Consider the following 25,742-nt stretch of genomic DNA (forward strand, 5'->3'; position numbering starts at 1 on the left):
ATTACTAACTTCCTTTGGTTACCTTTTAGTTTAGGATTTCCATTAGAAGGCCAGATGTCTTTAAAGGTAAAGATTTAGAATATTTATTTGTTTCAACAAAACACTTTCCCATACGATACTGGACTGACTTACAAACAAGTAATTATGGTTTTAGCACCACCCTTATACCAGACACTCATCTTTCCCTTATTTGTCATACATACAAACTACAGAAGGAGGCGTGTTTTCTGCTTCTGAGGGCACTTCCATTCACATGAGAATTCTTTAGGTGGGCAGCTGAGGCCCTCATCAGGGTGAGCAGTTTCCAAAGACATGTGGAAAGCAATACTTGTTGGATTTAACACAATTGTGAAAGTCAGGCAAGTGTCTTTTCATTCACCAAGTGTCTTCACTTAGCTAGAAGTTGTACTCAAACAGATTTGATAATAAAGTAATAAAAAATAAATTTAAAGCAGGGGAAAAAATGAATTTACTGCTTACTATTCTTGGCGGTCCATAATATCAGAAGTTCATCAGTATACATTATGTGTATCGGATAGTGTATACTATCTCTTTTCTCAGCAGATAATACTTGTAAAGTTTAAGTTTCTGGATAATTGCATAGTAACGCATACTAAGCAGTATAGTGTAAGCTGGGACCTCACAGCAAGTTCAGAATCACTGGAAAACACAGGGACTGAGAAAGGGTGTATGAGCCACATATGTATAGACAGGTATTTTTAAGTATCTCTCCTTTTTTCTTTTTTTTTCTTTTCCCCCAGTTTATTTATGTATTTATTTATGTAATTTTTTTATTGGGGTATAGTTGCTCTACAATGTTGTGTTAGTTTCTACTGTACGGTGAAGTGAATCCGCTGTGTGTATACATATATCCCCTCTTTTTTTTGGACTTCCTTCCCATTTAGGTCACCACAGAGCATTGAATAGAGTTCCCTGTGCTATACAGCAGGTTCTCATTAATTATCTGTTTTATACATATCAGTGTATATATGTCAATCCCAGTCTCCCAGTTCATCCCACCCCAACCCGTAAGTATCTCTTAAAATAATCATTAAATCCTTTAGAAATAACAGTTATCATTTGTAAAATTTTTAAAACCATCATTAAAAATAACAGCTTACTTGGGGAACTCCCTGGTGGTCCAGTGGTTAGGACTCGGCCCTTCCACTTCAGGGGACACGGGTTCAATCCCTGGTAGGGGAACTAAGATCCCACAGGCAGGGAAGCGTGGCCAAAAAAAGGGAAAAAAATAGTTCCGTTCTGTTAAAGGTTATATTCCAGGCATTAGGTAAGTGCTTTTCATAACTGTCTACTCTTTCACATGAATTATTGATTTTTCACAATAATCACAAAAAGCATTATTATTACCTTGTTAAAGATGGGGAAACTGAGGCAGAGAGCAGTTAAATCGCACAGCAGGCACATGATGGAACTAAGATTGGAGCCCAGCGTTCCGGCCCTGGAGCCCTCTGTCCCATTCTGCCTCCAGGCACAATTGCTGATGTTATTAATATTTTCCCAAATATAATTTAGAAAGAATAGCTGTCAATTCATAAGATTATACCATAAAATATTTTACTTCATTTGAAAATGTTATTACTTTTATTACCGAATAAACGTCCACCTAAGTTATTCATAACATTTCTCATGGTGTCTGTGTTCAAATAACGTGCAGCTCTACGTTGCTCTGTCACGTTGCTTGAAGTGTTCTGCCTGTTCCAGCCCCAGGTTCGTTTTTTATTTCCCTTTCTGCTCCTATTCTCCTATACTTAAGTGTTTTCTAGCACTTTCTATGGTTAGGGCACCGTGGTACACCCACCTTTCATAGCTCCTCCTGGAATTCAATATTAAGTTATTCATCAAATGGTTATTAGTGTCTGATAAATGCCAGGCTCTGTGCTGGAGACTGTGAACAAAACACTGTTCGGGTCCCCGCGGAGCCTGCAGCTTGGTTGATTTCCAGGGGTGACTCTGAGTGCATCTCACTTGTGAAAGGCTTCACCCCGCACTGGAACTTGGTGGCGTTTGACTTTCTTCTCTTGTCCAGCCCTGCCTCCCCGCCCCCGCCCCAGGTCTGTACCTTGGAGCTGCAGGGACCCAGAGTCAGTCCTGCAGAGCTGGCCACCTTGTCATTTTATGTAAACCTCAGCAATACCAAGACTCCTCATGCCCTGCTTCTACAAGTGTGGACTGCTAACCCCCGAGGTTCCTCCCAGCGCTGGTGTTCTTACCGCGCAGCACAGCAGCATCAGGCTTTTGTCTTGGGAAGTACGCTTGTACTTTATTTCCACAAAATCCCTATCACCCCATTAGTGTTTAATTTTTCCTTAATTGACATTTGTGCCCATGAACACCACGAGATGGCGGGTTTTGTCTTGTCTTTTCTATCTGATGGATGAGATGGGTAGACAACAAATGAAAAAGCGTTTGAGGGCCACTGCCCGAAGGGAGAAATCTCTGAGGTCATTTCCTGGAAGGCGATCAGAGCCCTCAATTATGGAGCCTTATAGACTTGCTTTATCATCATCAGTACTGTTTATTCATTTTCTGCTGTGCACAAAAATAAAAAAGTATTTCATTAAGTCCTGTGGGGAGTTGGTAGGAAGAATAACTGGGCAGCGCCTACGCCCCTGGTTTCACTCTGACTGTGGCTGTAAACTTTCATTTGATGCCTGTGATCTTCCATCCTACGGGCTGGAGCCATTAATCTGCGAGTTTATATATGGGGCCAGCTTTCCATCTGGGTCAAGGATCTGTCTACCTGGTTTTCTAAAAATTAGGTTTCATCCCCACGATCTTCAGAAGGAAGCAATACATCGAGGGATCATTCAGCTTGGTTATGAAGGAGACCATTGCAAATTGTAGGACCCAGAGAACGCTTCAAACCCTTCCCACAAACCTCTCTTGGGACTCCCCACTTAGAGCGATCAAGTAAGATCTGCTGTGAAATAAACAAGAGGACCTGTGGGCAGCAGCTGGGCATTAGAAACTGACCTCCTGAATAGAAGAGGGGACAGGTGGTTGGGAAATGAGCAGATGAAATTAGTCCATCCACCCCATTCCCTGAACACACATGCTTTTCTTCCTGTCTCACCTGCATTTCCCTTTCCATCGATTTCTCTTCCCCTCTCCCTCCCATGTCACTGGCTTTTTCTCCCTTCCTGCCCCTCTTTCGTCCTTTCTTGTCTCCTCATTTCTTCTTGGCCTCTGCTCTTGAGCCATTTTCTGTTCTTCTCCTGCTGCTCTAACAGTGACCACTTTTCCCCTTATACCAAATTTCATTACTCACTCCGCCACCCCCACCATTGTTGTGGCATTATATACTGTGTCTTGTGGTTAAATTACCACCTAATGAAATTAAGCCAGGGCTTTTAAGACTACCAAAGACATTCCATTCCACATGGCTCTTGCTTAAGTGGAAATGCTCCAGTGCAATGCTGTTTGCTGTGGCAGGCAAACCAAAGGACCACTTTCGAAGTCTGATCCAAGCGCTAGGGGGTCATGTGCCACCAATTTGCCCCAGACCGAGCTGGCACATTTGAGAGGGGAGATCCCTGAATGTCTTGTACTGACTTTTAAATCAGCTAACTCTTTATGACCTTGGGCAACTATCGGGCAATCTGAATATTCCTGCCTCAGTTCCCTTCTTTGCAAAAGACAGTATTGGCCTTGCCCTCCTCCCCCTCTGGACCTTTTCGAAATGCTTATGGGTTATGATTGTTCATAAGGAATTGAGAGTTCTGGGATCTCACAGGTAACTGCTTCATGTGCATAAGACACTAGGTAAATTCCAGGTGTGATTTTTTTTTCTAATGCATTTTCATTTTTGTACCATACTTTTCTTGCCAATCAGGTTGATCTTTAAAAAGTTAGTTTTTTTTACTCTTGTTGGTATTTATTTTAAGATACTTCCCGAAGAACACAGATGTCTCCTTTACGCCGTGAAAACTGTAAGGAATAGCTAGCTGTGAAAACTGTAAGGAATAGCTAGCTCGTTGCAATACAGTCCCGAGGAGGGTGACTGCCTCGCTGCTGCCTTTACTGCTCATTTACTTTCTTCCTCATCTGTGCTTTCAGTGCTGTCTCCTCATCCACCTGCTCTTAAGCAGGAGGTTTCATCAATCTGTCCCCTCTAGAACTTCCCAAGAAACAAGTCTCACACCAGGACCAGCAGCTCAGCTGCAGGCACTGTTGCGTCCCCCAGCGTCACGGGCTGCTGCCAGACACGGCTTCAGCCACGTCATCAGGAGCAGAGCCAGAGTGGCGCATAGAGTCACCTCCACTCTTACTTCATACCAGTTCCCATCAGCAGCTCAGATGGGACTCATGTAACTAAGAACCAGGACGACCCAAACAACCAGAATCAGTCTCCATCCTCTGGGGACAAAGATTCCACCAGGCACGAGATGTTACCTAGGAGAAGCATTTTTGGCAAGCCACTCGCCCTCTGGCATGCCTGTCAACACGACACACCACCCATGGGTTCTCGTGTGGAAACATCGAGACTGTTGCTCTCAATCGCCCTGATTTTTTTTTTTATTACTCAGTATGTCTTTTTGAAAAGATGACACTGATTCTGCTTACAAGAAACTCTTACTTTATTAAAAAGCATTTGTTTTCTATCTCAAAAATAAAGGTTTTCTACTCTGTAAGGGAATCTCAAATAAGCTGTTTTCAGACCACTCTAGTCTTTTAGAACAGTGCACAATATAAATATATAAAACAGTATTGCAGTCAAATAGCACTAAGGGAAGAATCTCTCTGAAGCAGGCATTCTGCTCATTAAGCACTGTATTTTATTGCCTGTTTCCTCTTGTCAGTGAAGGCAAACAAAAAGCAGTAGTGATTAAAATGTAATCTTCCTAATCAGCTAGCGAAAATGCTGTGATTGTTAAGAAATCTCTCTGTGTTGGCTTCTTCCTTTTTTTTTTTTCACTCATAGTTTTGGAATGCCTTTCATTTCATGACCAGTTCTTCTTTCAAAAGAATTTTGAGTTCTAAAATTCTGACCTCCTAAAACACTAATTTTCTTAAACATTTAAATCTCTATGGTTTTATATTTTTAAAAATCATAGAAATGTTTTTAAAAATTGGGATAAAAAAAGCATTATAGACCATCTGGTTCAACTGTATCTGTTATACATAGGAAAACTGAAATGAGAAATGAAGGAATTTTCCCGCATAACTCATCAGTGACATGGCTCAGATGAAACCTTGGGTCTTTCCTCTGTCACGTCCTCAGGAAAGTGTCTCTGAGTTGAGAAACTTCAATCAGTGTCAACACTGTTAGAAACACTGAAACCAGTTCCCTCTTTAAAAGGTAATTGGGTCAAAAATTAGGAGTACGATCCTTGTATGTCTTATTTAAAAATAATGTACTCTGGATTCATAAAACCAAAAGAGATTCTTTCCTTATTGTACCAAAGTATTGTTTGCCCTCCAAATGATTCGCTTAAGATTGTCAGTAAGTAGCTCTCGGGACATTTAAAGCATAATTTGATCTTCTTGTTTTATTTATGTGGAGCTCTCTTGTCATCAGGACTTCCCTGTGCATATGGCCTATTCCCAGATCAGACTCACTCCCTGGATTGTTCGGTTCCACAGTGCCCTAGTCCAGCACCAAACAGACTAGCCAGCCAACATTTTCTCAATAAATGAGCAAGTAGGCAAATGAACTTTTTGAACACACCTATCATATAAGTGAGAGTAAGTCAGCATACTTGCAAACTTGTGTATCTTAATTTTTTATTTTTTAATGCATAAAAGTCAAGCAGGGCTTCCCTGGTGGTCCAGTGGTTAACACTCCCGCACTTCCAGTGTGGGGGGACACAGCTTCCATCCCTGGTCGAGGAAGTTCCGCATGCCATGCGATGCAGCCAAAAGGAAAAAAAAAAAAAGAGTTTCTCATAAAGGTCAAGCAAATAGACATCCAAGAATCTTAAGAGAAGATTCCTATGGACTCAGTTAAGGTTCGAAGGAACCCATTTAGCTTTTGACACTCTGCTGGACAAGGAATTTTTATGACCACATCGAAGAAAACAGTAAGTCAAGTTTATTGTTTGTTTAGAGGCAGATGTGTCCTGTAGTTAACACCTAGGACTAGCAGTTAGAGGAGTAAATGAAATGCCAATTCTCTGTGCTAGGAAACAAAGAGTCAGGGGCTGGGGGAAAGGTATCCACTTCCTGGGCCAGCTGGCAGCTGCCTTGTGCATGACCACTGACCATCCATCCTTCAGACTCTCCAGCCAATAAATGGTCTTCATCCCAAAACAGACAGAGCAGAAGAATGTGGATGGAGCAAAGCAAATCTCTGCCTTCTCTTGTAAAAGCCAGGGCATGGATCGCCTAGTAGTGGAGAGTGGTAACCTTATCCTGGTACACAATGGCCAGCGTGTAAAATACCAGAGTAAATTCATTACTAGATAATTATAGGCTAAGCCACTTGACCTCAGAGTCAACTTCCTTCTCTGTGAAATGGTGATAATACTTAACATTGTGCAGAGGTTTCTGGTTTCAGACTAGAAGGCCCTCTCTGAGCTTTAGATACTGTTTCACTGCCAACCTTTGTTGCCATGTGCATCTTCCTTTCAAGAAAACAGGTGCAGAACCCACTTCTGGAAATGCAGGAGGTGTGTGTGTGTGTGTTTGTGGGGCTTTTATCATCTTACTCTTGCTGGGTTTTAGATGTGGGAATGGAAGGGACCTGGGGGAGAGGATAGATGACCAGATAGTTCCCAAGACTGTGGAAACCACAGGCTCCTGCCCCTTTCTTTCAGGATCAAGCTTAAATAGACTTCTGTCAGCTAAATATGAGCTTACCATGACCTGAGGCCCATTTAATTTTCTATTCCACACATTTCCTCGCTGGCAAGAAAATAAAGGGAAAGGAAGCATTACCCCTAAGTTCTGTTCCATTTCTGTATTTCTTCATTCAGTCCTTCATTTAAAAATGTCTGAAAAATCCTGATTATGAAAGTAAATGAGGGCTGTGTGCCAAGAGTCTATACTAATTGATTCAAATGGGCAATAGAGTCCTGTTTTTTTAATATTTTTTTAAATTTCAAAAGTAGGAAATGTTTAACACTATAAAGCACAAGAGGAAAAAAACAAAAACTAAATTTGCATATAACATCATCACCCAGTCCTACCCCCTACTAATATTTTGGTGCATTTAATTTCAAATATTTTCATGGTACATACACATATTTTTGCAAAGAAATGGCCTTTCCCCGTAGAACCGTGACAGAGCCTGCTTTCACTTTAATGCTGTTTTAATTTTTAAAAAAACCAATAATATCCATAGTCGAGCTATAACATCTATTTTAAAATACTCAATGATGTTTTAAGTACATTTAAAAATATCCAAGAAATCTAATTTAGAAATTAATCCAGCTATAATAAACACAGCAAAATTCTATTAAAATGTTCTCTTTTACAAATCACTTTGCTTTTGGGGAAAAAGGCAGAGAAATCTTGGCAAATACTTGTTCTTTTCATGGCCCCAGCTTGATAATCTAATACAGGAACTTCTTGGATACCTATTTCACTCTTGGGAGGGGGGGAGGGGGAAGGCACGTTGAGAGCACTCACTCCATATCTGGCAAAGACTGTGCATTAAAACAGATAAACAATAGTAACCCCTTCTCCTGGCCCAAAGCAAGAAGAGTAACATTTTGCTATTTCAGATTAGGAAGTAATTGCAGATTAATTTAACACAGTTGCGAGTCATTTTGAAACAACTTTGAAGTCTCCTATTTTTGATTTCCAGGTTTTTTTAATGTGTGAAATTAGGCTCTGATCTGAAAAAAAAGAATCAGTACAGCTCAAGTGCCAGTTCATTTTATGAACCTACTGTGAAGATCTCATCCTCTACTTCCTTTCATAGGCTTTATCCAAAGCACATAACTCACATCTTGTTATGCTCTGTCCTATTTTGTTTTTATTTATCTATACCCCACTATGTAGGACTTTCTCAGTGTAAAATGCTGTCTTTCTCACCCGTGGGTCTTACCTCCTCAAGTGCTTTGGAAGTTCTCTATACTTCTCACTGTATATCCATAGACATCTTCTCTGTACATTGAGAGCACTGGTTTATTAAATTTAACTTTTCACTGCAGAAGGAAAGAAACGTCCTGTGTCTTTCTCTATGTCATACACTGTATTGTATGCCTTCACAAACATCTCACCGGCTGCCAGCTTTCTCTCTCTGTAGGGTGGAAGATTCATCCTGTCTTACAGATGAGGAAACTGGAGTCCCATAGGTTTGGTAACTTTTCCAAAATGACACAAAGGCTGAGCCTCAACTCAAACCAGGTCTTCAGATTCCAAAAACCAGGGCTCTTTCTCCTGCACACTTGAGGTGTTCTGCGTAGGTGATTTTCTGCCCCGCTGTATAAAGTTTTGAAAGTTGTCTTACCTTAAGAAAAGAGTTTTTCTTTATCATATTTGGGCAGAAAATTTTCTTCAGTGTATTATATACTTTCCAGTCTAAATTAGCCTGGGGTTTGATCTAGGGATGACGTAATTTCGGATGATTCTTGTACGGTCTAGAAAAACAGTGACCACACTTGCTACGAATCTCTGAATTGAGTAAGCAAGTTCTCTGAGTTTGAAGGGAATTCCTGTGAATAAAGCGAATGGAAGATTTGATACCAAGCTTGGCTGCTTAGAAGACTTTTCAGCCTACTTCTCTGCTGACTTCAGAGATTGACAGAAACAGCCTTCAATTTTGAAGTACTGCTGAGGCTTTTTTTTTTTTTTCTAAACTTTGTGACATTATAAGAAAAGATTTTTTCTCTCTCCAGGTTCATTCTGCTATTTAGTTAAAGTCAAAAGAGACCATAAAGTTTGAGACATAGTAGGAGCCCAATCAATACGATTTGAATGAAAGAACAGTGAGGGCCCTTCCTAAATATGTTGACATCGTGGTTAAGAGTCTTGCTACACGATTAAGTAACTATGGGCAGTGAAGTGATGTTTCTCTATAAGAACCTTTACTGTGAGTCCAACAGGATTGTGTCCGTTCTAAACTAACCCTCCCAAGGCAACCACAGATTTCTGTCCTAGGAAGCAGGATCCTTGTCTAAGACACTTTGATTATAGGCTGCATGGCCTAAATGGTTGGCCAACTATCAGAAAACAGAATCAATGGGAACACTTCATTCTCCATGCATTCCATATAATTTAGAAGCTACTTGAGTATGTGTGTGAGAGTGTGTGTGATGTAAATACATATATTTTATTTTTTTAAAGAGAACTTTATTTTTTGGCTGTGTTGGGTCTTCGTTGCTGTGCACAGGCTTTTTCTAGTTGCAGTGCGCAGGCTTCTCATTGCAGTGGCTTCTCTTGTTGCAGAGCATGGGCTCTAGGTGTGTAGGCTTCAGTAATTGTGGCACACAGCTCAGTAGTTGTGGCGCACAGGCTTAGTTGCTCTGCAGCATGTGGAATCTTCCCGGACCAGGGATCAAACCCGTGTCCCCTGCATTGGCAGGCAGATTCTTAACCACTGCGCCACCAGGGAAGTCCCTAAATACATGTATTTTAAACCAAGGCTGAAATTTGTGGAAAAGTTATGATTTGTGTTAAATTCCTTCACTGCTCTATTGAATGTTAAAAATTACAATATCAAATAATATAGATAAATATTTTACTATTGACATGCTTTTCTGGAAGTATCCCTAAGAAACTTCTTTCTTTTCCCAGTGAAAGAGGTAATATAGTCCAACTTGATAGTGAAGCGTGACATGAGATGGGGGCATACATTCTTAACAAATAAAGTCATTAAAACTTTCAGTTTAAACTTCAGCTCATTTGTTCCAGGCAGTGCCCCTGGGGCTCCTGTTTGAACAGCACACAGCAAGGTTAGATTTAGGAGGAAAATTTTTCATTAGCTTCTTTTGAAAGATGCCTGAAGTCAAATCCCTTGAAGGACTATCCTCCCCCCAAATCATTGCCGCTCCATTGGGTAGGTGAGATGGATGATGGAGCTAAAGGAAGCCGCAGACTGAAAGCAGCTGGGAAGTGGAAATTTTAAAGATAAACTGATCAACATGCCTGGAAAACCTATACAGGATAGAAATGAGGGAAAGAAGAATTAGAAATAGAATTTAAGGCACTGTTTCATGTCAGGGTATTAGAGTCTGGTTTGGTGAATCTTACGGGAGGAAATAATAAACGTCTTTTTTTGGCTTTTAAAAAAAGACAGTATTTCACAGAAATTTAAATGACTATCTGAAAAGAAAAGTGTTTTTGATTGGAAGAGTTTCTTCCAAGATTATTTTTCATTTATTTTCTTTTTAAATATAACTTGAGTCACGTGAATAAATCTTAGATGTATATATGTATACAACTGTTTTAACTTCCCAGATCAAGATTCAGGACTTTTCTAGCTCTCCAGAAGGTTCGTTCTTATCTCCTCCTAGCCAGCCCCCCTCCCAAAAAAAAAAAAAAAAAAAAAATACCGCCCCAGAAGAGAAACCAGGGAGAAACTATATTGCTTTAAAATGACCAGGCCTCAAAAGTCACACAACATCACTTATGCCTTAATCTATTGCTTGCAGCAGTCATCAACCTGCCTGAGTTCAAAGAGAAGGTGAATAGACTCCCCCCTTGATAGAGAATGGTAAATGGTAAGGTTCTAGAACGGCATGAGTCTAGAGATAGTATTGTGGTTCTTTCTGGAAAATACAGCGCAGCAGTAATTGAAGTGCAGGAGCCAGTGGGAAAATGGATCAGAATGAAGCTGGTGAGGTAGGTAGGGATCAGATTATTCAGAATGTTGTGTATTATGTTAAGAATGTTGGTCTTTTTGCTAAAACACATGGAAAGTCATTGAGAAGTTTATGCATGGGAATATCAAACTATGCACAGAAAATGGACTGGAAAGTAGCAAATTGGATATGAAGAGCCCAGTTAAGAAACTAGGGTGATAAGGCAAGATGGGGATGAGTTTGGGCCAGGGATGTGGCAAGAGACAGAGAGAATTGAACGGATTTAAGAAACATATGAGGTAAAATCAAGTGGATCTGGATATGAGGAGTGTGAGAGAGGGTGGTATGAAAAATGACTCCCAGTGTCTGGGCTGTGCAACTGTGAGTATGGTGATGTCTGTCACCAAGGTCGGGAGAACCGGAAGGTCATCAGGGTTTGAGGGGAAAATCCTGAACTCAGTTTTCAGCTTAACAGAGTTATGACTGGGCATGTTCAAGTGTGCAGCAAGAATCGGGGGCTGGACGTGCGAGGAGAGGCCAGGGCTTGGGGTCCGGATTTGAGTCATCCAAGTATGGGCAGTAGTTGCAGCTGCTAGCATAGACAGGGTTTTCTCAAGAGAGTGTAAACATTTGATACAGAACATTGGTTGAATATAGAAACGCAATTCTGCAAAGTGGCTAGGGAAGGTGCTGCAGAGAAATTAGAGGGAAACTGAAGACAGTGGTCTCATAGGAGCCAAGAGAAAGGGCCCATAACTCCTGATTGTGTAGAATGAATCTAAGGGTTTACATCATATGAGGTCTAAATGTATTCATTCTGGGATAAGACAGCTTCTTAGCATGAGATACAGGAACCTGCTTAATGAACTAAAAGTTTCTGTTGTTTATAGCTTTCTAATTTTTCACACTAAAAATAAAATAAAAATTATAAAAGGTGTATGCATTTCATAAAGCATAATATAATACTGTGCTGTATGAAGCACAATATTATTTATTCCACTAAAAAGACAAAAAAGCAAAAATGTGGCCAGTGTTCTGAGCTTTGTCATCACAGATTCCTTTTACTGTCTGTAACCTCGTGGGAAGGGAGTCATTCGGGATGTGCTTTTATGTCTCCGGGCCGGCTCTCTGAGACCCAGAGATGTTGTGTGTGTAGCATCCTCACTGTGTGGTTATTAATCTCTTTTATTTTCATAAAATCAGTAAAGAAGGAAGAAATGCCGTTAGAAGGGGAGAGGGAAATGAATGTGTTGGGGGGGGGGGCATTTGTATTTACTTTAAAATGCCCATGCTTCTCCCTGCGTGATAAGTTCAAGTTTATCATGATTTGGGTTTCCATAGATTAAGAAAAATGCAAGCCAGGTTTGCTCTGCTGTCCAATATGACAGCCACTAGCCACACTTGCCCTACCTACCTTAAAATTTAAATCGATTAAAATAAATTAAAATTACAAAGTCAGTTCGTCAGTCACACTGGCCCCACATCAGGGGCTCAGATAGCCACATGTAGCTGGCGGCCACCCTACTAAATGGGGCGGATGTGGAACGTTGTTTCCATTCTTGCAGAAAGCTCTGTTGGACAGCTCTCTCTTGCTGTGAGCTTCCTTCCTCTTCTTCTTCACCTTTTCCCATCATAAGGATGTTATGGTGGTTTATTTTTGTTTTCATTGTAAGTTACCATTTAATTCTATGGTCCTCAGACCCTCATCTTACAAGCTTCTGTTTCCCGCACTTTCCCTCATACTTGGGGAGAAAACAAGTAGGAGAATTCTCACAGTGTACTGAAATTCTAATTTCTAGAATGTACCATGTGCTCTCCTTCCTGCATCCCACTGTGAGTTGACTTCTCATCCATCAGATCTCAGCTTAGACTGTCTCCAGGGAGCCTTCCGCATCGCTCCTCCCAGCCCCCAGGCCTGGATTACGTGTCCCCACAGTGAAGCTGCCGCAGTAACCTGGCCTTCCCCTGCCTGTGGTGGTTACTTGTTTCCTGGCTTCTCTCTCCCACGGAACAAGTTTGGTGAGGCCCCAGAGCAGCCTGTCCTATTCGCTGGTGTATGGTCATCTCTGGGGACACTGCCTGGACCTGTGGAAGGAAGGAACAGTGGGCTGCACGAGGAAGGGGCCAATAACCAGGTGGCTTAATGTTAGGGTGGGGTTCCTTCCCCCAGCTCACCGCCCTGGGGAGGACTGTTCCCGAGGGGGATTATCAGAAGCCCCTTTCTGCCTGGCCACCCCTCTGAATACACGTCAGTGCTCTGAGCTGCTTCTCCGGCAGCAATGACGGCACATCCAAGACGCTGGCACGCTCTCTGGTTAAAGTTCATGGTTTTCATTTCATCGAAAGGGATGCTGAAAGACATATACACACTGAGATGATGCTGGGCGAGTAATTAAAGATAGGAAAGTATAGTTGAAGAATGGTGATAATTAAAAAATGACAGAAAATTCTGCTGCATCTGTCAGCAGGCAGCTGTTCTTGGCATCACGAGCCAAGTCTCACCAAGCCAAATGACCGCACGGGGAGGCAGCTGTATCAAGGAAGGGTAGGAATCAGAATCAGTAGCAGAATTCCCAACTCAGACGAGCTTTAAAGATGAATTTATTTTCCCAAGTGTCAGGAAATCTACAGATTGGAGGCTCACAGTTGGTTGATTTGGTGTCGCAGCAGTGCCAGGGACGACCCAGCTCAGCCATCCTGGGCACGGGCTTCATCCTTAGGCTGATAGGGAAGTGGCTGCTGCAGGCCCAGGGATCCCATCCGGGAACCTCAACGTCTAGATGAAAAAGAGAAAGTGTCAGTTCCAGTCACCATCAAGGGGAGGAGGTAGCCAGAGTTGTGTCACTGAGGCACCTGGAATTCGATGCAATAGATCTGAGTGTCTCCTACAAGCGCCAAGACTACCCAGCCCCAAATATGCTCCCCCTTCCCCAGCCTAGGGGTTTTAAAAGTTCTTTCAGCCTGCACCAATGCAGAAAATACTGAGTGGATACCCTTTACTCCATTAGCTAATAGCAGTTAATGCCTTAGAAATGATCAACTACGGGGATAAATACAGAACACAGAAAGCTTCCAGGATGGGAAGAGAGAACCCCAGAGAAGAGCTGGGAGGACTCACCAAAGACCAATTGTAACACTTCAAGTGTTACTAAAAGCAAGAAGGACCTAGGGTATAGTACAGGGAATTATACTCAGTAGTCTGTAATAACCTATAAGGGAAAAGAATCTGAAAAAGACATGTGTGTGTATACACACACATATATATGAGTCACTTTGCTGTACACCTGAAACTAACACAGAATTGTAAATCACCTATACTTCAATTAAAAAAAAAATAGTCTTACTAGTCTGCCTGAGCCAGCTATCAGGAAACTCCCTTCTTGCCCTTAATGGTTAATCCCCCCACTACCCCCCCCCCAACGGAGGAAACATGGGTTTAAGTTTAAATTTAGCAATATCCATACATATATGACTTTCGGTGTACATGGTATATATTCTAAGAAATCTGGACTCCTTCAACCGATCAGTTATGCTTTCATTTTTTCCTCCTTCTCAGTAGACCTCGCAGTGTTTGAGCTGTGCTGAGTGAGGTCACAGTCTAACTACAGTATTAACCCTGCAAATCTGTTCATTTTCGTGGAGCACCCTGAGGCAGGATATAGAATGTGTCCAATTGAAAAACTATTACAGACGCTGCAGTGCTGTGATGGACTGAATTGTAACAGAGACGGGGATGTGTGTGGGAGTTGTGTGTGTGTGTCTTTAGCCAAGAAATCATTTTCTAAAAGGGAGTCAGATAGTAGGTAGCTCTTAAAACTAGAGGTTATATGATTGTATTTTTAAAGGAAAAAATGCATTTTCTGACACCCAGATTTTAAAATGCTACTTTTAATATTTCCCAACCTTAACTGTTTTATATTTCCTACCAAATGTGTCCTTGTTTTTTAGCTTTTTCTCCTATCCAGTATCTCTTTCACTTCTCTCTCTGTTGCAAGCATCCCTTGTGTTTTTTCATATCTATTTTGCATTGTTAAAAATACACAGAAACATATAAAGAATAACATAGTGAACATCCACGAACCCACCACCCATTTTAAGAAATAAAACACTGTTTTCTCTGTGACTGTTCCTGGGCTCTGTTTAATTCATCCTGGAGAAAAGCACCACACAGATGGTCAACATTTTGCGTAAAGACCCAGTCACCACCCCATTCACAGTAGATGCGGAGTTTCAGAAAGCACGTGTGTTCCAGTCTTGCCTGGACATGTGGTTAATGCTAACCAGTCTAACGGTTGTGCCCCAGGTAGCTCCTAAAGCTGTTTCGGATCATAAAATCTAGGATGTTTTGCAAATTTTTATTTCATCATGCTGGGCTTTACGCACAAAAACTAGATGACTTCCCGTTTGTAATCGCCATCAAAGGCATTTCTCAAAATCCCTGTATTATGCCTTATCACTGGCTTTGCCACACACTGTTTGCATGTTTGCAAACAATCTCTGGCTAAATTATAAATCTGCGAGTATCCTTGTGGCATTTGCCTCGCAGAATGCAGACATAAGTGCTATTTTAGCATATTCCTCAATTGTAGATTCTAAATATTTGACCCATTCATTGAGTGCCAGAGACCTGACTTGACTTGTCTGTGGTTTGGGCTCTAATTTAAAAGCGATCAACCATGTTTGGGTAGTGTTTGAAACATTTATATTGTATCCATGGAAAGGATGTCTTATTTTATTTTCTCAAGAGTACAGTTTCTTCAGCACGTTCTCACTGCCATCATGTGATGTCCTCCTGCTCCATTTGCTCCCGTGGTACCTTTGCCTGTGGGGCAGGCACATTGTACACGGACATCTGCCTCAGCCCCACCTTGGGAACTTGATCTCTTCCTGGAGCTCGACACACAGAAGAGCGGCTTGCTCATGGCTCCTGAGCTTGTACTTAATCACGGGAGGGGACACTTTTCAAAGTGTCCCCAGCCCCATAGTCCTATAGGGAGAGAAGCAGGAACCAAATGGGTAGAGTGTGGGTTGATTTTTTTTTTTTTTTCTCATCTGTTGACTGATGAACTTCTGGTGCCTATTTACAAGGTTTCTTTGAGTATGTGAGCTGATGGCTAGACCAGTCATACCCTCTTTTTCCTGGTTTGGAAAATAGAAATTGAAGAAAACATTTTGCAGAACCCAAGTGCCAAAGGTCTGTATTTATCCCAAGCTCACAGCAATAAGGAAGTTTTCCAAGAGAAGGATAAAGCATATGTATTTTATTTAGATGTGGACTGTTTTAAGTGTTGTTTATCTTTTCATTTGGGATGAATAGTAGTTCTCCACATGCCATTAACTAGTTGTTAAATGCAAGAATTCATTGGTGAAATAAGTCATCACGGTGTGCGGGATGATGTGAAATGAACATTAGTTCAGCTCCTTGATTCTGAACATGGGAAGTTTGCCTTTTCTTTGTTACAGATTTTGGGGTTTTTTGATATTCATTACAGCAGAAGCAAGAGCTTGCTGATTTTCCAGATTTTATTGCCAAACGAATATCAACACTAGTCACTGGCTTATTCTGTAGGATGTGTTTCCTTTCTCTCCAATGACAAAAGAAAACATGTCTAAACTTGCTTATCTCTCTGTAGGACAGCCGGCCCAATATGTCAAGACCTCTGATCACTAGATCTCCTGCATCTCCACTGAACAACCAAGGCATTCCTACTCCAGCACAACTCACAAAATCCAACGCGCCGGTCCACATCGACGTGGGCGGCCACATGTACACCAGCAGCCTGGCCACCCTCACCAAATACCCCGAATCAAGGTAATCCATAAAGCCAAAAAGTCATACTCTAAAAAGTGCATGTATTTGATGATCTCACTGTTTTTCCTTTGATCGGCTTAGCAGCGTGGCCTCGCAGGGCCAGGGATAGGACGTGAAAGCATCGTGCGGGCCACCCTGCTATGGAGGCTGCTCTGGGGCATGACAATTGGATCCAGAGTTTAGCTGAGGACGTGTGAAAGTGTCACTGAGGATGGAGTTCTGTGATATTTCACTCCTCTGAGATATTCACATTTCTCAGCATAGTAAACAAAGGATGATGATTTCTAGCCCCTGACCTTTCTTCTGTCCTCTTCTTCTAAAACACACTTTCTTATCGTCTTAGAATTTTATGGGGGGGGGGGGCGGGGTCACGTGGCCCACCAACTTGTGAACTGGAGAAAAAAAGAGAGAGAGCGAGAGAGACTCTTATCAGCAGGGCAGTATATTTAGAATAGTTGGCAAAAGTCCAGAAAGATAGTCTTGTTTGAAAAAAAAAAAAGAAGGGCAGTGGAAGTTATGAGCACTCAAGACAGATAAGCAAATATGAAAAGGGTGTGAAGGGGGAGAGAGGTTTACAAATAGGCGTGTACACCACACTGATGAGAGCTTCCCTCCCACGTGCCCACGTGCCCACATGCCCACCTGCCCGTTTCTAAAGGAGTTCCAAAGAAACTATTTACTTTGTGCCCCAGTACACCCCTCCCGGTCCCTCCTAGATCTGGGGGCTGTGGCAGATCCTATTAGGGAATTTATCTGAGGCTGCTGGGCTGGTGGATAGAGGAAGAGGCGTTAGCTCACGTGGGCTGATGTCAGGGTGTTTCTCTGCTTGTTTCTGCTCAAATGGAATGGAAACATAGCACTTGGGCTTCAGAAAAGCATTCATTTCATTTCTGAGAGCCTCCTACAATGTGACAGATATCAGATGATTTAAAGCCTAAGTAGAGAGTACGAATGTAAAAATCACTGTCAATAACTGCATGAAGACCGCTTTTTTGTTTTTTTGTTTATCTCACTTCACTAACTGATATTTTATGAAGGAATGTGAAGGTTGAGAAGAAAGATGAACTATTTTCCCTCTCGATTTCCAGATTTAATTTCTACAGTCGACATGAAATGATTTAAAAAAAATAGATCTCTATAAATGCAGTTATCCAAAACATCTGTATATTGAGAATTCCCTGGCGGTCCAGTGGTTAGGACTCCACGCTCCCACTGCAGGAGACATGGATTCTATCCCTGATCGGGGAACTAAGATACCACAAGCCATGCAGCAGGGCCAAAAAAATAAAAATTAAGAAAAAAACCGAACTGTATATTTTAAAATGAAATGACCATACCAGTCAGTTATTAGTATTACTGAGTCCACCCTCCCTAGATGCATTGTTATTGGATGCTACAAAATTATTACACAATGGTTGTATTTCTCAAGAATATAATTATATAAGTAGGTACTTTTTTTTTTCTTTTAAGTCTATTTCCATTCCTTCTAACCTGCTAATACGAACATCGACAATAGAAAATCACTGTGCCTCTTCAGATGAACACTAAATTCTAGGGCGCAAGCCACAAAACAAACATGAGTCGAAAAGCAAGTTTCAATGATTGCAGAACTCACTGGTCTGGTCTGGTGGCCTTCTGCTTCCGTCTGGTCACTAGACTGTGATGCAGGAGGGAAGTCAGTCATTACGCTGTTTGCATATGACGTAAAGGGTAGGTTTTCTTCTCATGCTCGTTGCAGCTGGGTGGCTCTCTTCCCGCTGACTGAGACCCCCTGGGGTTTTGGCCTTTGTGAAGCTGGCTGGTGTCACTTGGAGTGTTGGCAGTGGCGTAAGATAGGTGGTGAAGGACTCTGTGTCTTCGGTCCCTCTCGCTCAAATAATTAGCCATTTTAATCATTTCGATGCTTAACCGTATCAAAGACCTCTGAGAGTGTCTCATGGGGACAGCCTTCCTCAGGCCAACTTTCCATGGGTATTTCCAAGAGTCCCCTTTTTGTCCCTTGCTGTCTGCCCCCCGAGACGTGCATCTCAGCATGGATTCAGCACGCTCGGTATCTGTGCTGTCTCATATGGGAACCACGAGCCATGTGCAGCTTTGAGAACGCGACGTGTGGCCGGTCCAAACTGAAATGTCCTTTAAGTGTAAAACATACACTGGATTCTAAAGACGTAGTGCCCCCCAAATGTGAAATAACTCAGAAGTTTTATATCGCCTTCATGTTGGAGTGATAATATGATAATATATTGAGTCATATAAATGATAATAAATTGAGTTAAATAAAATATATTAAAATTAATTTCACCTGTTTCTTTGTACTCTTTTAATGTGACTACCAGAAAACACAAAATTACAGACGTGTCTCGCTCTTTATTGCTGTTGGACAGCACTGAACTATATCTACACAGATTTAAAAAGAAAAAAATCTAATCAAACCTCCGCCTCCCCAAACCTGATATCATAAATAGAATCTCTCTTTCACCAACTTAATTAGAAAAGATAAAGTTGTTCGTCTTTCTTTCTCCATCTTTCTCTACACTTCCTTGTCACCGGTGGGCCACAGTGTGCCGGGAGCAACGTCAAAAATAACTTGTGGTTCATTAGTCCCAGGTTTGGATGCCGACGTTCCCATTTAATAGTTGTTTGGCCATGGATAGGTCCAATTTCTAAGCGCCTGTCTTCTGTCTTGTAAAATAGACACAAATACGTCTTCTTCCAAGGTTATTGGGAGGATTAAATGTGATTACGGAAAGCACGCCGTGGCCCTGTGCCCAACACATAGTATTGCCTTTATACTTAATCTTCTGCCAAATCCAGCAATTGTTTCTTTTCAAACTGCCTTCCAAATTCCAAATATATCCCATTCCTTCATTTCCTAGACCACAGAAACAGCCTCACGTCTGGATACTTGCCTGGATTGCTAAAGGCTCAAGGGCCTGCTTGCCTGCACCTTCTGGTCCTTTATCTTTAATGTCCCCACCTGTCTCGGAACTGCTGAGCCATTGCAAGATCATTTTTTTGTTAGGAGATATTTGTAAGCACATGTCCAGACTTTTGGAAACAAGCCCTACAAGTCACTTCTGTTTCTGTTGCTTATACCCAAAGCAGATGACACTGTTTGGAAAACAATGGTGTGGATGTTGAATTGACCACTGTGTGTTGCTTTGCTTCCTCTTGGATTTGGGGATGGGAGGGGGGGCTTGGAAAGTAATTAAATATTCATTTCAAAGCAGCAGTCAGTTTAATGAGACCCATCCACAACTTTTAGTCAAAGATATAGGGAAGAAATAGTTCTTCATGCTTTTTCCATAGATGCCAGATGCTCCTTGCAACTTCTGGGAAAATCTCTTACATATCATCAAACTTTTGGGGATAAATTGTAGGACATTAGGTTGCCCGTGACCATAGAATTACAAATAATTCCAAGTCGAGTTCTCTAGATTCTAGGGTATCTTGAACCCTTCTCACCCTCCCGGAACATTCCCTCCCGTCTCCCCCATAGAGCACCCTGGTTCCTCTCTCACCCACCTTTTCCTTGCTGTAGCCCAGAGGGGAAAAGGGCTTTTTCCTCAACTTTTTTATTTTCTAGGATTTTGGGGGGAGACTTGTAGTGTGAAAGTACTAAGTTTTTTGTAACGAGTGATCTTAAAAGATGTAGTGTCTTTCTATAACTTCAGAGATCCTGCAGAGGGCCTTTACTCCATTTTGAAATGTTGCCGGTGATTTTTTATTCTATTTCTATTTACTATCCTCTGGGCTAAAGACTACCTTTAGAACGTCGTCCCCAGAAAGTGGTACATTGGACCACACAGCTAAACATTAGAAGCGCCTGTGAAGCATTAAAAGGCCATGCAAGGCCATGGCCCAGATCAATGAAACAGGAATCTCTGCAATTTTCCTAAGAGATCCTGATTTTAACCATATGGCTTTGTATGGTCCCTCCAAGTGAATACAGGCCTCTTACTCAATGTATCTTCCATGCTATATCATAATGGCCATTCCACCAAAGATACCTTTGGATCTTCCTTTCTTTAATTAGCAAAGTTACCTGGTTCCACTGTGTGTGTACCACATGACCTATTTTTTTTTAATTTAATTTAATTTTTTGGCTTATAAACCCTGAGTAAGGATTCAATAAGCAAGTTGACTTTTACATTTTACATCAAGGTTAATTACTCACACTGTTATTCACTTCCATTATCGGGTGGCTTTTAGCTAACAGGACTGGACATAAAGGTTTCAAATTAACTGAAGTATTGCATACATCCATGGTGTGGTCTGACTTTACCAACATTTCATGTTAAGATGCAAAACATCTTACTGGGTGTTTACGAGATAGAGGCTGATCCACACCATCTCAGTGTTGAACACTGTTCACTTTTAGGGGAGCCTACAAGTCTCCAGTTCTGGCTGCTAGTTTGAATTGTAATCACCAAGAAAAATACTCAGTTCAGATCTGCAATAATTTTACATTAAATAAGTAAAACCAAAAAAAAAAAAAAAAAGCCAAGAAAAATATATTACCAGCATGAAAATATTTTCAATAGATACACAAAGAAGATAGGACATATTTAACAATATGTTTGCTTGATTTCTGAGTTGTAAATATCTAGACTCATGGGAGGTGGACTTCACTTGTACTTTCGCCCTGGCCCCCACAAATTTTAAGGACAGACCTGATTATATCTGACTCAAAAATCCAAGGCACCCACTAACATCATTGGTAATGAAAAATCTAGGTATCTAATTTGTCATAAGTAAATAATATTGGTACCAAATTACGTGGCCTCTTTAAAATCTCCTGCTGTTGACACTGAAATATCTTGTTAGCCACACATGTGTGATACTAAACAAACATTTTATACTTTAGAAGAAGATGTAAGTCTGAGTTCAAAGTTAGGTCTCTTTCATCCATTACTGTCACCTGGAACAAAAACAATATTAACAGCAATTATATTGACGGTTATTCAGATGTGGACTTTTTAAAACCAAGAAATGGGCAGATACTGCTGAGTAACCGAACCTCTTGGCAGTGAGGAGGAGGTCTTAGCTAAAAGAGCTACTGACCTCGAGGTGAAAGACAGGATCTCATGTTACAGTCCCCTGAGCCATCCGATCTGCCTGTTTGACAGAGCTTTTGTATATTTTAAACCAAGTAGATGAGTTAACTCCCACATAAGGAGATTATGCTGAATTGGTCTCTGCTAAATAGCAGCAGAGTTACTAAGCACACTGGCACACGTAGGTGATTGCAAAATTCAAGAGGCTCAGCTTTCCACCTTGCAGTCGACACCCATGGCCACCCAAGGGGTGTGTGTATCTGGAGCTTTAGAATGGCGATTCCAGGCATGTGTGCCTTGCCAGTAGAGATCCGGTCTTGGCAGGCTTCACCCCTGATGTGCTGGCCACTCCAGGGTCGTTTACGTGGAGCTGCACTGAAGGGAAGCTTGGGCGCGTGCAACGTTAAGGTGTTGGTCCCCACGCTCGGGACAACTGAATTCTAATGTTCGGATTTCCGAGTAACGGCTGTGCGCCAGACACACAGGGTGGGTCCCACGGTGTCGTCACGCAGGTTCACGTCAGATTCACACTTCAGGATCTCAACAAAAATGCCTCCAAATTAATGCATCCTGTCTTTGCAAAAAAAGTTGCCTGCACTTTCTTTCACAATTATTGCATGGTGCTGAATACCGAGCTTCTTATTACGACCTGCTCTTTAGATCAGCACGATTTATAATTCAATGTCTATCTCAAATTAAAAAAAAATCACAGAATAGGTTACTGGGGTTTTTTAGATGAGTGGACATCACCCTGGGGTATGTAGTCTCAGCACAAATGGAAAAAGAGAGCGTATCCCCGCTTCTAGGAAAACGCCTGTGGAAATGCATACGAGGACAGTCTAATGGTGAGTAGTTCTGATTGGTAAGATTGGTTGGTGGTTTAAAAACAAAGAGAAAGAAAGAAAATTGGTTTACGGAGAAATTTAAAAGGAGGGAAAGGACCTGGCCAATGAAAAATGGAAAGTTTCTCCAGGATGATAGGGGAAACTTCCTCTTCTGTGTTTGTTCTTTTCATCTTACGATAATGCTTTTCCAAAACTGCTCCTCAGTTATATAGGCAAAGAGTAAATGAAACCAGCTTCAAAAGACTTTTTTTTTTTTTTTCCAAAGCAATGAAACTGAATTTTCTGTTCAGTGCTGAAAAGCCAGCTTCAGTATCTTGGGCTGCACTGCTTGGCAGATGCAGCAAACTTTCTTTGCCACTTGGGAACAACATCTAGCTCATCCAGTCTTATCTTAGAGCATCATTTAAAGAAAAATGCAGCCATGTTACAGGCACTGGCCTGTCGTTTTTCCCTGTCATGTTCTTTTATTCATTCAACAGATTTATTCTGTGTTCCTTGTCAACCAGGGCAGACACTGGCCAACAGAAGTCCCGGCTCTCTTGTTGTTCACATGGGGGCAGGGGAGGACAGACAATAAACAAATAAACAATCGATTAAGAATATTTGAGTTGGTAGTAAGTGAAGTAGGAAGAAAAATCAAACAGGATAAATCGCCTTGGGGTATAGTTTGCTTCCTTTGTTAAGTCTAAAGATAATTTTATTCTGTGGTTTGTTTCTTCAGGATACGTCTTTATTTGTTCATCTACATTTTCAAGACAAAATCTAGTTTACATTTTAGGGTCAATGTAGAAGCAGATTGTTGTTGCTTCAGTATCACAAATCACCCCTGATCTATGATCAATGGTCTCTTCTGGGTTCCGTGATTCACCTCCTGTCATCTGATGTGTGGCACATACATCTGTTTACCCTCCATCTTAGCAGGAGGGAAGTACCCGGTGAATCTGCTGTCTGGGTCATAGGTGTGGAACAGCTCCAGGCCAGACCAGCATTTTCAGATCACCTCACTAGTTATATCAACCATGATAGTGTTTCTGGTGCATTTTCTGTAATTTTGCAGTTGGTGGTGACTGGAGTTAGATGTGGTGTTGACCACGGTGGAGAGTTACATAACAGATGTTAAAATAAACATGGGCAGAAGGCCCTCGGAGGCAAACAGTAACAAGGCTGGTGGATCCCTTAGTGGGATCCTTAGACCAGGAGGAAGGTGAGAGCCGCCTTGCGACCGCAGGTGGTGCCGGTACCTTTGCTAGCAGAGCCGTGACAGTGGGTGGGGAGCAACACTGGGTATTTAGGATGAAACTACTCAGGACAGGACTGTAGGTCACGATCTCAATTTTTATTAACTTCTCTCTTGTCTAGAACTCAGCCTCAGCGTAGATAGAAACCCTGTCCTTGGAAAACTCTTTCTAATTTAGATCTCATCCTTATATTCTTGGTAGCTCGTATGAGGCCTGCCACAGTGGACATTCAAAAGTTTGTGAAATATATGAATTAATTATTGGGTAAAATACTCTACCCAGAGGCAAGCTCCTCAAAACAGTGAAGGTCAAATAATTGAGGAAAGCTTTTCAAAATAGAAAGCTATTCAAAAAAACACTGAAAGCTGGACTGGGTTCGTTACCTACATCATTCAGTGTGCTTCCATAACCATATAGGAGGGGCTGGTACTGACCCCACTGAACATATAACACACAGCTCTGCGAGGCTCAGCGCCCTGTCCGGTCTTAATCGGCAAACGGGGCAGAAGAGCAAGGATTCCGGCTCCCACTCTGACTCCAGGACCTTGGGTTTCTTTATTCTTTTCTAGCCATGCGTCTCAACCCTGGGGGTATGTTACAATCAACTGGGACTCAAAAGAAAAACAAACAAACAACCCTGGTCCTGCCCACAGAGATTCTGATTTCATTGGTCTGGAGCAGGGCCTGGGCACGGGATTTGCCAACGCTTTCTGTGTTCAGCCGTGCAGTCCACCTTCCCACCTTCCGGAACTGTGTTCTAAAGGCGGGCTTTAATCAAGGGGGCAGGTCACCTACAATATCTCAAGCTACTTTATCCTCAAGGTGGCCTTCACCTAATTCTGGGTCAGTGCTGGGGCGTGTGTGACCCCTGCCGCACCCGCGGTGCTGGAGCTCCCAGGCCGGTCTTCTGATGCCCAGAGTCGTACAAATACACTGCTATCAATTTCTATGCGTGCCATGACTTTAAAAAGTCTGAAAAGCACCATCTTAGACTGGGCAGTGGGATAAATGGGTCTTGTTCTTATTTGCCTGTGGGTTTCAGGAAGCTCTTTCTTTCATGCCCTACTTGTGAAGAGAAAATCATTAGGAAAACATTCAGTGACCAGCTTTGGCCCCAGCACGCTGTACCCAGGGGGAGGAATGGTCTACTGGATGCCAGGATAGGTAGGGCTGCTCATCGGTTAGGGGTGTCTAGGTCCACTGATGCGTTAGTCACCACCTGTCTGCTGGGCTCCTCCCTTCCTGTTGTTCCTGGAGCAGTGGACCCAAGAGCGCCTGGCCATGCGGCAAACGATTTCAGGTTCACATCACTGCACAAAACATACGTGCCCGCGCCAATCAGAAAAACTGTTTTAAAACAAATTATAGGTCTACCAGTAGACTTCAGTGCCTTGAACTGTGCCTGGCAGTGCTTGATAAATGGCGAATGTTGAATGAATTTTGCTCTGACCTAGAGCAGCTCAGCCACGATGGGGCTACTGCAACGTGAAGGTCACCCATTTTGAATCATCAGGTGCTGCCGTGATGTCAGATGTTAACGGCAGGCTTTGTCCCATCCGGGCAGCAAAGGTTAACATCCTTTTTTCTTCAAGGCAGAGCCCAGAGAGGGATTTCCTAGACTACTTACCCTGAAGGGAAAAGGTAAGGAGAAGGGTATAAATCGATCCGGTCACAACTCAGAGACCAATAAACCAGATGAGCAGAAGGGTGACACCTGTCTTCAGGATGTTTTCCTCCCTGAGCCCCTCAGACCAGGGTCATCTCCAGGTGCTTGAACAAAGGCAGATTCCTCGGCTCCGCCCGCCATCTGCATCCCAGGATGTGAGGGAAATGAGCCGTTTTCGTGGGCATCCAGGTGATCCACCTGTGTCTCGGAGTGTAGGCCTCAGATCTGCAGACAAGGGCAGTGAACACGAACGCACGCCTGCAGCATGGTGGGCACAGCGGCGGCACGGCCGCAGACGTGTGGTCAGAGCGAGGCTTTTCGTATCGCTTCTGGCTTGATTCTCAGACCTGGGCCGGGAATCCTGACGGTGCTCATTTTGATGTGTCATGGTGAATGGTGTCATTGAGCAATGCCA

The 25,742-nt window shown here is 42.3% G+C and overlaps 1 protein-coding gene across 3 annotated transcripts in view; it reads left to right on the plus strand.

Moving 5' to 3' along the window:
* KCTD1 (potassium channel tetramerization domain containing 1) overlaps positions 1–25,742 on the plus strand; it is an 87,632-nt gene that overhangs the window by 28,632 nt on the left and 33,258 nt on the right. For all 3 annotated transcript variants that reach the window (XR_009048005.1, XM_057699036.1, XM_057699035.1), the window contains exon 2: positions 16,343–16,521. Coding sequence is in view for 2 of the 3 variants with exons in the window: in XM_057699035.1 (XP_057555018.1) it covers positions 16,343–16,521 (179 nt within the window). In the remaining variant the exon portion in view is untranslated. The remainder of the gene's footprint in view (positions 1–16,342; positions 16,522–25,742) is intronic.

Source organism: Hippopotamus amphibius, chromosome 11 (assembly GCF_030028045.1).
Source record: "Hippopotamus amphibius kiboko isolate mHipAmp2 chromosome 11, mHipAmp2.hap2, whole genome shotgun sequence".
Classification (NCBI taxonomy): Eukaryota; Metazoa; Chordata; class Mammalia; order Artiodactyla; family Hippopotamidae; genus Hippopotamus; species Hippopotamus amphibius.